Source organism: Rattus norvegicus, chromosome 3 (assembly GCF_036323735.1).
Source record: "Rattus norvegicus strain BN/NHsdMcwi chromosome 3, GRCr8, whole genome shotgun sequence".
Taxonomy (NCBI): domain Eukaryota; kingdom Metazoa; phylum Chordata; class Mammalia; order Rodentia; family Muridae; genus Rattus; species Rattus norvegicus.
Window position 1 is genome coordinate 160,454,490 of NC_086021.1, and position 12,732 is coordinate 160,467,221.

Here is a 12,732-nt window from a genome sequence, read left to right on the forward strand (position 1 = left end):
CTTGTGGTTGCTTTCTTCTCCTCAAGTGAAGGGTGTCCTCACTTCAGCTTGTTGACCTTTTTGAGTTCTGTGGACTGTATCTTGGATATTCTGTTGTTTTTTTTGTTTTTGTTGTTGTTTGTTTTGTTTTTGTTTTTGCTAATATCCTCTTATTAGTGAGAACATACCATGCAAGTCCTTTTGGGTTACCTCACTCAGGATGACATTTTCTAGTTCCATCCATTTGCCTGCAAAACTCAGGATGTCCTTGTTTTAATAGCTGAGTAGTACTCCATTGTGTAAATGAACCACATTTTCTGTATCCATTCCTCTGTTAAAGGACATCTGGGTTCTTTCCAGCTTTTGGCTACTATAAATAAGGCCGCTAAAAACATAGTGGAAATGTGCCCCTGTGTCATGATGGGGCATCTTTGGAGTATAATCCCAAGAGTGGTATTTCTGGGTCTTTAGGTAGGTCTATTTCCAATTTTCTGAGGAACTTCCAGATTGATTTCCAGAGTGGTTGTACAAGTTTGCAATCCCACCAGCAGTGGAGGAGTGTTTCTCTTTCTCCACATCCTTGCCAACATGTGTAGTCACCTGAGGTTTTGATCTTAGCCATTCTGACTGGTTTAAGGTGGAATCTCAGGGTTGTCTTGATTTGCATTACTCTGAACACTAAGGACTTATGTCTCCCTTTTCATTTCTGATTTTGTTAATTTGGATACTGCCTCTGGGCCTTTTAGTTAGTTTGGTTAAGGCTTTATCTATCTTGTTGATTCTCTCAAAGAACCAGCATTTGGTTTTGCTGATTCTTTGAATAGTTCTCTTTGTTTCTATTTGGTTGACTTCAGCCCTGAGTTTGACCATTTCCTGTCATCTACTCCTCATGGGTGATGTTCTAGAGCTCTCAGGTGTGCTGTTAAGTTGCTAGTGTAAGTAAGATCTCTCCAGTTTCTTTACCAAAGCACTTAGTGCTATGAATTTTCTTCTTAGCACTGCTTTCATTGTGTCCCATAAGTTTGGGTATGATGTGTCAACATTTTCATTGAATTTCAGGAAGTCTTTAATTTCTTTATTTCATCCTTGACCAGATTATCTTTGAGTAGAGCATTGTTCAGGTTCCATGTGTATGTGGGCTTTCTGATATATTTGTTGTTATTGAAGTCCAGCCTTAGTCCATGGTGGTCTGATAGAGTGCATGGGATTATTTCAATCTTCTTGTATTGGTTGAGGGTTGTTTTGTGACCAATTTATATGGTCAGCTTTTGAGAAGGTACCATGAGGTCCTGAAAAGAAGGTGTATTCTTTTGTTTTAGGGTATCTGTTAAATCCATTTGGTTCATGACCTCAATTAGTTTCACTATGTTTAGTTTCTGTTTCAGTGACCTGTCCATTGGTGAGAGTGGGGTGTTGGAATCTCTCACTATTATTGTGTGGGGTTCAGTGTGTGTTTTGAGCTTTCCTAAGTTTCTTTTATGAATATGGGTGCCCTTGCATTTGGGGCATAGATATTCAGAATTGAGACTTTCTCTTGGTGGATTTTCCCTTTAATGAGTACAAAGTGTCCTTCATCATCAAGCTTGATAATATTTTGGTTGAAAGGCTACTTTAATGGATATTAGGATGGCAACTCTGGCTTGTTTCTTGGGACCATTTGCTTTTTAGACCTTTTACTCTGAGATAGTGTTTGTCTTTGTTAATGAGGTGTGTTTCTTGTATGCAGCAAAAGGCTGGATCTTGTTTGTGTATACAGTCTGTTAGCTACTGTCTTTTTATAGGTGACTTGAGTCCATTAATATTGAGAGATATTAAAGACAGATGGTTGGTTCCTGTTATATTTGTTTTTATAGGTGGCTTTATGTGCTTGTGGTTTTCTCCTTTTGGCTTTGTTGTGAGATGCTTAATATCTTCTCTTTTCTTTGGTGTAGGTATCTTCCTTGTATTGGAGTTTTCCTTCTAGGATCCTCTGTAGGGCTGGATTGGAAGATAGATACTGTTTGAATTTGGTTTTGTCCTAGAATATTTTTTTGTTTCTCCATCTATGTTGATTGAAAGTTTTGCTGGGTGTAGAAGTCTGGGCTGGTATTTGTGTTCTTTTAGAGTCTGCATGACCTCTGACCAGGCTCTTCTGGCTTTCATACTCTCTGTTGAGCAGTCTGGTATAATTCTGATGGGTCTGCCTTGTATGTTACTTGGCCCCTTTCCCTTGCAGCGTTTAGTATTGTTTCTTTTTTCTGTGCATTTAGTGTTTTGACTATTATGTGATGAGAGGATTTTTTTTTTTTCCTGGTCCCATTCATTTATTTGGTGTTCTGTAGGCTTCTTGTACCTTTATGGCCATCTCTTTCTTTAGGTTGGGGAAGTTTTCTTCTATGATTTTGTTGAAGACGTCTTCAGGTCCTTTGAGCTGGGAATCTTCATTCTTCTCTATTCCAATTATTCTTAGATTTGGTCTTTTCATTGTGTCCTGAATTTCCTGCATGTTTGGGTTAGGAATTTTTTATGTTTTGAATTTTCTTTGACTGTTGTGTCTCGTCTACCTTATCTTCTACACCTGAGATTCTCTCTTCTATCTCTTGTATTGTGTTGCTGATGCTTACATCTGTAATTCCTGACCTCTTTCCTAGGTTTTCATTTCCTGGTTTGCCTCCATTTGTGTTTTCTTTATTGTTTTACTTCCACTTTTAGGTCTTGGACTGCTTTATGCAATTCCTTCACCTGTTTGATTGTGCTTTCCTGTATTTCTTTAAGGGATTTATTCGTTTCCTCTTTAGGGACTTCTACCTGTTTACCTGTGTTTTCCTGTATTTCTTTCAGTGAGTTATTTATATCCCCTTTAAAGGACTTCATGAGATGGGATTTTAGGTCAGCTTCCTGATGTTCAAGTGTGTTGGTGTATTCAAGGCTTGCTGTGCTGGGAGAACTGGTTCTGATGATACCTGAGTACATTGGCTTCTGTTGCCTATGGTCTTGCGCTTGCCTCTCACCATCTTGTGTTTGCTGGTCTGGATGACTCTGTCTGAAGTCTACCCCTGTTGTCCATAGGTTGCAACAAGTCTCCTAGCTCTAGCAGACCTTCTGTGGGGCTTTCTAACTGGGGGTTATTCAGAGGGGCAGAGAAGTAGCTGATTTGTTGCCCTGACTGCAGTGGATCTGGGAAGCCTTCAGACTCTTGGGTTTTCAGAGGAGCAGTCACAATGTTGTCCTGTGAGAAGCTGTTCTCCAGAGTGGGGTGGGTCGGGGTCAATGGACTGTGGTTTCTGTTTCCTTGTGTGCAACCACACTCCAGGGAGCCTTTCAGTCTTTTGCGTCAGTTGCCCTACATGCATCAGAGCCCCTGAGAGGTCTTCAGACTGTGGTGTCAATTGCCCAGTTGCCCTGTGTACAGAGGAACTCCTGGGCTGCCCTCAAGCTGTGGTGTCCTGGGTACAGTGGATCTCCTGGGACATCTCCAGTTGTGGTGTCAGATGCCCTGGGTGCAGCAGATCTCCTGGGATGCCTCAGGATGTGGGATCAAATGTTTCGAGTATAGTGGTTCTTCTGGTATGCTTCAGGATATGATATCAAATGTCCTGAGTGCAGTGGGTCCTCTGGTATGTCTCAGGATATAGCCTCTTCCAGAGAGCAGACTAGCATTCCGTCCCAGCAGAAAGGAGCAGGCTGAAGGGTAGTATATTGTTCTTAACTAATCATGAAGCTCAGTGTCGGAGTATTTGCCTTTCTCTCTTCTGTCTTTTCTGAAAGATCATTTAGAACTCATGGCTAGACCTAACATCTTGTTCCAAAATTCTGATGACCTTTAAGAATGATAGCATGTTTGAAGTTTTCTGCTGTTTGCTGTGTGCAGTATTAAGCATTTCTATAATTAGTGCTTTAATACTACTTTACCCCGGTCTACATAAAAGAACCATAGCTTAGAGAATGAGGCCTTTCCCTGGGGCCACAGTACTGACCAGTGCCAGACTAGGCTCCTTCTAGTCTCTGTTCTTACTGCCAACACTATCCTAGAGATAACTGTGAACAGCGACAGAAGTTTTTGGGCCTCTAGTATATGCCAAGTGCAACATGTCCTTTGAGCTGCTTTCTCAACTCTTCTGGGAAATCTTAATTTGTTTGTCTGTTTGGCTTATTGAGATAGTGTCTCACTGTGTCACCCAGGGTGGCCTCAAACTCATAAAACACCACGTCTGGCTGTTTACTTTTTTCTTAAACAATTTTTATTAAATCTTTGAGAATTTCTTTCAGTGTATTTTGACCATATTCACCTTCCCTCACCCAATCCCAACCCTACTTACCTACCCAGCTTCATCTTCTGTCATTCTTGTTATCTCTCTCTCTCTCTCTCTCTCTCTCTCTCTCTCTCTCTCTCTCTCTCTCTCTCAAACACATCAAGTCTAGTTTATTGGTTTTGTTTGATTAAGGAAAGTGAATCTTAGGTCAGTTTCCCCAATTCTGCCTGTGTCTGTAACTCCAAGGCCTAACCCTGTTTTAAGAGCACACACTAGACGCCTCCTGATGGCTAGGATTATGCCCTGGGTCCTCCACCTCAGACCATTGCTTGAGAACTTTACCTCACTGTGCCTCAGCTTGCTCTCTTTTATAATGAAACACAGAAAAAGATTTATTCAGTATGGCTACACTGGGAAGAAGATCAAAAGCATGACTCCCAAGTCCTTTCCAAGGTCTAGTTTTAGTTTTTAAAACTCTGTCTGCCTTTGTAGCACAAAGCTAGCCTTGAACTGGTACTAAACTTCCCAGCCTGAGAAAGAATTTTTTTCTTAAGATTTATTTATCTATTGTGTATACAGTGTTCTGCCTGCATGTATGTCTGCAGGCCAGAAAAGGGCACCAGATCTCATTATAGATGATTATAAGCCACCGTGTAGTTGCTGGGAATTGAACTCAGGACCTCCAGAAGAGACAGGTAGCATGATACTTGGCACTGTCCCAGGATTGGGACTTACAGGTTAGGAATCTGACATAAAAACAGCTCCTCACGAATGAAAGCATGGTTGCTACTCTTTGAGCTCCACTTTTAATTCTCTCAGCCCCCATCTCTTCACAGAAGAGGAAGTCCATTTCTTGGCCATTCTTTGCTATTTATTGTTCCTGGGTAGCATTTCCTAAATACATCCATGAAGTGCTTTTTCTGTAGAAGGTTAACTTGTGTAACATGTGGCAGGACCTAGTACTGAGTGAGTTTGCCTTCACTTCAGTCTCACAAGAACTTGAATAGGCTGGTGTCTAATAATGGAGCTGTTGAAATGTTGTATTTCCTGAACTTTTCAGATTTGTCAATGGACTAGGGTCATGTGAAACACACATTGAAGAGAACTTTCAGTTGGACTTTTTAAGGGTACTCTTTTTTTTTTAGAGATCTTTATTATTATTTTTAGCCACGTGTACTTGTGTATGTGAGTGTGACTATGTGCATGTAAGTACAGACGCCTGTGGAAGGTGGAGATTTGGATCCCCTGGAGCTGGAGTTAAAGGCGGTTATAAGTTAGGAACTGAACTGAGGTCCTCTACAAGACCTCTTAACCTTTGAGCCATCTCTCTAACTCTCCCTCCCCCTTTTAGGCTATAAAGAGGAACAGGAAGGATAAGGTCTGGGAACCTGCCTAATTGAAAGCTTTGTGCCAAGATTGGGGGCTTTCACCTAGTAGTCTTCCTTCTCTTCAGAGATGGAGGCCAAATCATCTGCTGGGCTAGTAAGCGATTCAGAGAACAGGAGACCTCCGAATGGTTGTAAAGAAATGGGGACCTTGTGTATGTCGTATTTGTCAGACACACCAAGTATACTATGTAATTCTCCCTTTAATCCTCACTAAAGCTTAGCAAGACAGGCATGTGTGACCCTCGTTAAGGTCCTTGCTACTGCAAGTCCTGTTAAAAGTCCTATACTGAAACTTGGATGTGGTAGTGCATGCCTGTACCACTATGGAGGCGATGGCAGAAAGATTGCCACATGCCCTAGGTCAGCCCAGGTACATAGTGAGTTCTAGGCCAGTGTGGGCTACATAGGAAGATCCTGTCTCAGTAAAAACTAAAAAATGGAACTTGGTTTGCCCAAGGCCACACAGCTAATGGGTGAATTTGGATCCTGGTCCATCTCATTCTTAAGATGTGAGCACAAATAAACTGGCAGATGCTCCATCCTGCTCATTGTGTGGCTAACCTTGGCTGACCTTTAGGAATCCTTCACCACACCATAGTTGGCACATATGAAATGCACTTGCGAGTTCATAGTAAAGCAGTAGTTCTCAGCCTGTGGGTTGCAACCCCTTTGTGGGGGACGTGGGAGGGTGTCAAACAATCCATGCACAGCAGTCACCTAAAGTCATTGGAAAACACAGATATTTTACAATTCATAACAGTAGCAAAGTTACAGTTACAAAGTATTAACAAAGATAATTTTATGATTCGGGGTCACTATGCATGAGGTACTATATTAAAGGGTTTCAGCATTAAAGGTTAAGAATCACTGTACTAGGGGCTGGGGATTTAGCTCAGTGGTAGAGCGCTTACCTAGGAAGCGCAAGGCCCTGGGTTAGGTCCCCAGCCCCGAAAAAAAGAACCAAAAAAAAAAAAAAAAAAAAAAAGAATCACTGTACTAGAGGGCGCCTGCCTGAAGAACATAACACAACCAGTCACTCACAATTTTGCCAAGGCTGCCTCGGTCACAGATTTAGAACGCATCCTCCAGCCATGTCACTGAAGCTGAGACATGCTGATCTGGGTTCTACGCCTCACAACCGTCTCATCTCTACAAGTACAAGCTGTCCTCTTTCTAGACTTTGTCACATAGGGCACCTAGATTGAGCACCTGACCTGAGTGAGTGTTGCTTGCAGTTAGAGATAAATTCTTCTGGACAACAAACAGTATGAGACACAGGTTTGGGCAGGTTTGCTCAGTGAGAACTCATAGCTTTCTGCCTTGTGCCTCAGAGGCCTTGTTTCTACACTGCCCTGATGTACTTCTTTCTTCTCAGCACGGCCCCGCAGGTTTTAAACACCAGCTCTCCAGCCCAGCAAGCAGAAAATGAAGCCAAAGCTAGCTCGTCCATCTTAATCAATGAGGCAGAACCTACCACGAACATCCAAATCCGACTGGCAGATGGCGGGAGACTGGTGCAGAAATTCAACCACAGCCACAGGTACCTGCTCTATCTGAACTACCTTTTGCCAGCAGTGTCTAGTCCCAGAGTCTAGCATAGATGTGTGGGAAGCAGGCAGCTGTTCTCCCTCGTGAACACCATCAAGCAATCCATGTTTTCCCTGGAGGAGGCAGTGGGTTGGGATGATGAATGTACAAGTAGCTGGGTCTGTCTGTCTGTCCGTGCCTCATCTGTAGGTCTCATTCCTCATCATTAGGATTAAGCTACCAGGTTCCTTGTTCAAAGGAAGTGTCTCTGTGGCTTTAAACTTAGGGAAAGTAAGGCACCATTGAGTGAAGAGACTAGCAGGAGAGGTGTTAAGGGTCTATAACAAGTGTGGATACTTAGCAGCTCTTTTCTTTCAAAGAAGATGTCTAAGTTTCATCCATGGTGGGCCAACTAAGCCAGGACTCAGATGTGCGTCACTAGTAGTTTGGCAATTTTTGAGTGATGACCAAGTGTTCCTAATGTTGGTGCTTCCCTCTCAGAGGGAACCCATCTCACCAACCAGTTACTGCTTTAGTCCCCCTCACTGGTTAACCCTGCCCCGGTGACAGCCTGCACAGAGTGTGGGTGAGGGTCTAGGCTGCACCTTGTGTATCCAGGCTCTCATGAACCACTACTACCTAGTGGCAGGAAGAGACTTCTGTTGGTAGGGTATAAGGAAGAACTCCATTTCCAGGGACTGTATCCTTGTGATTCCCAGTTGCACAAAAGTGCCTGGAGGGGGCTCCTAGGACTGAGGTGCTGCTGACATATAGTTGAGAAGTGCCCCTTATGACACCCAAATAAGATGTGTCTACCCTGCTGGGATTCATGGCCTGTAGGCATAGGCTATATAGTCAGATGGTCCCAGAAGTGTGTGCTTACAGCCACTTCTATAGCAAGATGGGAACAATAGAAGACAGCCCTTTGTGAAGAGTCCTGAAGTAGAATAGAAATGATGAAAGAAGGCAGAGTGTGGAAGGAAGAAAGGAGAAGAGATATGAGAGCAAGGAAGAAGAGCAAAATAAGGCCGGCTTTGGGACTTCAGGAGATTGTACCTGCCAGGAATGGGTGGGGGGCCTTGGACAGGGGAAGAAATGAGACTGATGTGCTTTGGCTGCTTGTAGAGAGGAGACACAGGACAACAGGCAAGGCGAGAAGGAGCCTTCAGACGTATTCCTCTTCCCAAAGGCCAGGGTTGGGGGCCAAGGCAGAGACCCTATTCATTACCTCCCACTTACCCTACTCCTCCAGGATCAGCGACATCCGGCTCTTCATCGTGGATGCACGGCCGGCTATGGCTGCCACCAGTTTTGTCCTTATGACTACCTTCCCTAACAAAGAGCTGGCTGATGAGAACCAAACCCTGAAGGAAGCCAATCTTCTCAACGCTGTCATCGTGCAGCGGTTAACATAACCGCCCAGCTGCTGCCTCACCTCCCTATGTGTCCCCCATGACTGTGGCCATGCCCGTGGGGATTACCTCCTGCCCCCTGTACACCTAGCTCTTCCAGTGCCACGTCTCGTCCGTAGCTCTGGATTCTTAGACTTCAGTTGGACATTTGTTTTCTCTTTAGTTGTATTTCCTGGGTTTTTGTGATGATCAATGGACTTTAAAGAAAAAAAATAAAAAACACAAAAAATTGAAGAACTACCACCAATTCTGTTATATAGAAGCTCCACTGGAGCTGTGATTGATTGCTAGAAAGTCTTATCTCGGGGCATGGTGAAGGGACTCTGCTTTCGTGCTCTGCATAAAGTCACTGGCACACGTACTCCTCTCCTGGTGTGTCCTCCTGCCCAGATGGTCATGTGGAGGTTCCTCCTGGAATGGAGGGTTTCTTCACATTGGGATGTGGGTTCAGTTAGGTATCTAGGAAAAAAGCAGAAAATGACACTAATGCTAACAGCAGATTCAAGTGTGGGGATGAGTATTTATGCATCTTGAGTGCCATTAACTGTAGTTGTAGTTGCAAGAGTCTTAACGAGAAGCAAATTTTATTTGGGCACATGTAATTAACATGTAGCTTTGGAGCACAAGTTCTGTTTTATACTTGTTGCCTGCCCTGTGGACCTTTTGACTTGCAGCAGCTTAAGGCATAACCCAGCCCAGTGAAGACCTACACCATTGAAGGCAGGAGGAAGATAGTAGGGAACTTAGAGCGAGCCTCTTCTGCCTCCCTGACTCTACTGCACTCTGCCCTGCCCTGCCCTGAGCCAGGACTCACCTTGATACTGGGAGCTACCAAGAAGCATCCTTAGGCAGGATCTTGGAAAACAGTGCCCTGCTGGGGCTGCAGTATCTCCTGCAATATGGCCTCTGGCATGTGAAGGTAGCCAGAACCAAAGGTCTGGAAGAACAAAAATTAGTTGTTAAAAACAGAACAAGGACAGTAGAGTTTGTCCTTTATATTGAGCTGCCTGGAAGGAAGTCGGCAGCACCACTATTTCTGCACTTCACATGCGCAGGTCACACTTGGCAAATGGTAGCGTACATGGGCAAGTTTCCAGGAACTGTGCTCTGACACCCAGGCCTTCCTACAGAATTCAGGCCCTTTCTATTCCCTGGTTGTAGCCTACATCCTCCAGTGGTTTGCCAAGGGTTCTGGTTTTTCCCCACCTGTGAAGTAAGTATGGATGGCAGCTGCTCGAACTTGCCCCAGTCTTGTGCCTGGCCCAAGGCCAAAGGAACTGCATAGAATGGGCTCCATGCCCAGGAAGGCTGTTTCCAGCTAGGGGCTTCTGTTCTGGAGGCTCAGATGGAAACATCTGTCCACCCAGATGGGCTTTCATCAGATACTCCAGCTACTTGTCCTGGGCTGTTGAACTCGGCAGTTGTTCTCAACTGCAGCATTTTGGATCATCCTAGCATTTCATGAAAAGTAAGGGAATCACTTGGAATTAAGTGGGCTGTGCCTTACAATGCCTGGACATGTCTTGATCTGATGGAAGAATACTTCATATTCACCAGAGTAAAGGTAAGTTAGTTATGATGCCTGTTTTGTGTTTTTCTTTTGGGGGATAGGGTCCCACTTTTAGCTCTGGCTGGTCTGGAAGTTACTCTACCTCCATTCCAGGCTCCGTGATGCCTTTTCTCACAAGTGCAGTTCAAGCTTGTCCAGAGAAACGTGCTGTTTGTCTCACTACATACATCTGTTCCTCCTTAAAAGATGATCATGGAAGAAAGGAAGCGTGCAGGCAGGGATGGGCACACTCGGCTTTGGATGATACTGCTGCAGTTCCTTCCAGAGTGTCACTAGCTGTTTCTTGCCACCAACACTACAGAGGATGCCCCTGTCCAGCAGACTCTGCAGGGTGGTGACCTGAATTCACTAAAGGCAGCTGGTGCAGACATGTGCTCCCTGCTGCTCCCACATCCTAACCCGCTGTCCTGACCCCCAGATTGAAGGCAGCTGCTATCTTGAAACCCTTTCTCAGGCCCAAATAAAAGGTCTTCCTCCTTGCAGATGGGTGTGGCTCTGTTTAACAGTCTGACTGCGTCTTCCCATCCTCTTCCAGGCCACACTCCAGAGTTTGAAGCATCTAAGCTGTTCCCAATCTGAGCCAGCTCCTGCATATGGTCAATCTCAGTAGCTCTGTCACCCCCATCACCAACGCAGTATTTTAATTATTTGAGAATTTCACGCTTGCTTCCCATCCCCATTCCCTTCAGGTCTACCCTTGTGCTCTCCCCACACCCAAATTACACCAAGTCCAATTTGTGTTGCCCATATACTTACTGGAGCATGGTCAAACTCCCAGTGGCCAGCCCCCTAAAGAGAACTGAGTCCTTCCCATATAGCAGCAGCCTCAGGTACCTGCAGGGCTCATAGCTTCTCCGGGGACCCTGGTGGACCCAGTCTCAGTAGCTTTATCCTTCATAGCCACTTGATAGGTACTACTTGACATTAGCTCCCTGGCCAGCTTCCTTCATCCCGCACATGGAGTAAGCAGAAATTCCATAGCCCCCTGAATCTGCCCTTGACCAGCATCTTGTCTCACCCAGTAGAGGGCTCCTTTCACCATAGTAACCATACACTATGTCCTTATTCTCTATTGCCCTGTATGCATTTGATTCTGCCTGGAAACTCCTAAGGGACCTGGCAAGATCAGCCCCTGTCCTCTGTCATTCTCTGCCTTGTTTATTTGCTCCTTGCCTGATACAGCAGATATTGTCCATTTGTGTGTTTGTTTACTTTGGCCCTCACTAGAGCTGAACCTCTACCAGGGCAGGGTGTTCTGTATTCTTCACCCACCCCTGGCTCTCTATTCAGCAGTAAAGGGGAAGGTGAAAATGAAATGGAGTTAAGATTAACATAAAGGGTACTCCCACACACACACACACACACACTCCCAATCTTTCCAGTAGGCGCTCAGCCGTAGAGGTAGGTTTTTTTTGAAGAACATTGGTTACTCCTTTCTGTGCAGATAGTTTTCTTTAAAAAAAAAAAAAAATGCAGACTAAAACCAGGTGAACTTAGGAGGTGGGACATGCTGTGAAGAGAATATTTCAGCACCTGGCTTACCAGCTACTGCCTACTGAGAGCCTGAGGTTGTGCCAGGCCACAAAGAAGGCCAGCCATTATTTTAGCACTGACTTTGTACTTTACCTCCAATGGAAAATGGGCAGAACTACATTTGAACCTTTCACTGCTGTACTGCAAAGCCAGACTTCCAGGTTTTTCTGCTGTGAAAAAGGCCCAAGGACAGAGGTGACAGGGATGACAAGCGAGTGTGGAGGAGTCCAGAGGAGAGCACCTATGAATTGGGTGATGAAGGATGCCTGGGGATTGGTTCTTTGAAAGAGGGAAACCACTGGGCTTGGTGCTGCATGCCTTTATTCCCAATACTCAGAAGCAGGGTGATCTAATGAATTCCAGGACGACCGGGGCTATGTAAAGAGACCCTAGAGAGACAGGGTAGGGGTGGGAAGTAGACAGAGACAGACAGATGCAGAAAATTGGGGTCAGGGAAGAAACTTTCCCATAAGAGCCAGATTTAGCAGACGTGTTCTGGACAGACAGATCTGGCTTTGAGCTTAGGTTCCATTTTCTGCTAGATATGATCTTAAAACAGTCACTTAAGTTTTTGTAGTTTCGTGTATCTCATCCATTAGAGACATGATAGTAGTCATGTACCCCTACCCCACATCCTATACTGTAGGGACTAAAGATATCTGGGAAATGTTTGACTCTAGGAGGAACTTAATAATGAATATAGTTGCCATCTATATATCTTTCCTTACCAGAGCCAGGTCATGTGAGCACTTGGGCAGGCATGACCTCCTTAATGGAGTACTTAGAAGGCAAGTGCTTTGATTATCCAGGGGGAAACTCTGCCTTTTGACTACCAGGCACCTTATAAGTAACTGCAGATGCATAGAATCGGTGAAACCTTTCCAAGGGCATATCTAATAATAACAGAACTAAGGCTCATACCAAGGATCATCTGCATTCATCCTCATGCCCTCTCTATCCTGAGCAGACCCTTCCTGACTCAAGGAGAGTTCCAGCTGAATAGACTACGATGAGAAACTGGGTCCCTGAGACAAGGGGGTCAAGTATCCCTACAACCCAAGGTAAGATGCTGTCCACACACAGGGCTTGCA

General features: G+C 44.7%; 1 protein-coding gene across 2 annotated transcripts in view; it reads left to right on the forward strand.

The window, feature by feature from the left end:
- Nsfl1c (NSFL1 cofactor) overlaps nucleotides 1-8,772 on the forward strand; it is a 24,554-nt gene extending 15,782 nt beyond the window's left edge. The window contains exons 8-9 of one of the 2 annotated variants that reach the window (NM_031981.2): nucleotides 6,975-7,139; nucleotides 8,379-8,770. In NM_031981.2, the coding sequence (NP_114187.1) occupies nucleotides 6,975-7,139; nucleotides 8,379-8,541 (328 nt within the window). In that variant the 3' untranslated portion in view covers nucleotides 8,542-8,770. Of the gene's footprint in view, nucleotides 1-6,974; nucleotides 7,140-8,378 lie in introns of both variants that reach the window. The other variant, XM_063284677.1, reaches the window with a different exon arrangement.
- The last annotated feature ends 3,960 nt before the right edge of the window (nucleotides 8,773-12,732 follow it).